The sequence below is a fragment of the Triticum dicoccoides genome, chromosome 6A (assembly GCF_002162155.2).
Source record: "Triticum dicoccoides isolate Atlit2015 ecotype Zavitan chromosome 6A, WEW_v2.0, whole genome shotgun sequence".
Classification (NCBI taxonomy): domain Eukaryota; kingdom Viridiplantae; phylum Streptophyta; class Magnoliopsida; order Poales; family Poaceae; genus Triticum; species Triticum dicoccoides.
In genome coordinates, this window is record NC_041390.1 from 1,823,463 (window position 1) to 1,824,368 (window position 906).

The 906-nt window shown below is 42.7% G+C and overlaps 1 protein-coding gene across 2 annotated transcripts in view; it reads left to right on the forward strand.

Annotated features, from left to right (window-relative positions):
• Positions 1 to 600, forward strand: part of LOC119319150 (protein TsetseEP-like) — a 1,553-nt gene extending 953 nt beyond the window's left edge. Inside the window, exon 2 of one of the 2 annotated variants that reach the window (XM_037593635.1) lies at positions 139 to 600. In XM_037593635.1, coding sequence (XP_037449532.1) covers positions 139 to 326 — 188 coding nt within the window. In that variant the 3' untranslated portion in view covers positions 327 to 600. The other variant, XM_037593634.1, reaches the window with a different exon arrangement.
• Positions 601 to 906: the final 306 nt, after the last annotated feature.

A 906-nucleotide genomic window follows, 5' to 3' on the forward strand; every position in this document is an offset into this window, starting at 1 on the left:
CATTTCCAGACCCAAACCCGAAACCATTGCCGAACCCACAGCCAAACCCAAACCCTCAACCATTACCAGGACCTCAGCCTGATCCAAACTCACAACCATTACCAGACCCAAACCCAAAACCATTGCCGGACCCACAACCAAACCCAAACCCTCAGCCATTACCAGGACCGCAGCCTGATCCAAACCCACAACCATTACCAGACCCAAACCCACAACCACTGCCAGGCCCACTGCCGGACCCGAATGCACAACCAAAACCACCACTTGGGACACAAGCGGAAAAGGAAAATGTGGAAGCACACATCCAAGAGGAGCCGCTGGGATGAGATGTTCGAGTACATCAACCGCGCCAGATATAGTATACTCGTGACTTATATTGCCTGCTGGATTAAATAAGTGGTGTGTTGTAACCCACCACCATCAAGTCATTCTGTGCTATATAATGTCAAGATCAATCAAGATTAGGGTATGATGCCCATGTAAATCTTGTGATTGTTCTGACTTACTTTTCTGGCTTGTATGGATGATAATTGTATGTGTGTGCTGGTTGTACTATGATTGTGTGATGATATATATTAAAATTTCTACTTTGTACCTTTACTTTTATCATTTTTTACAGGGAGCTTTAAATTTGTGCTAGTAAGAACGGTGGAAACTTATTTACAAGGTAAATCCTAGCGGAAATTTAAACTTAAGGAAATTTATGGCGCGATTCAACGCGGGTTGGCTTGGCAGCGTGCATGGTGCACTCAATACGTAAGTCTAGACACATTTAATGAAAGTTCGAGGTATAAAGTGGCTAGGATTCTAATTTGGGCGGTAAAATGTTGATTAACTACATATAATACACATAGATTTTGAATTTACAGAGAATATTTGCACAGATTACTTTGGGCTTATCTCGCC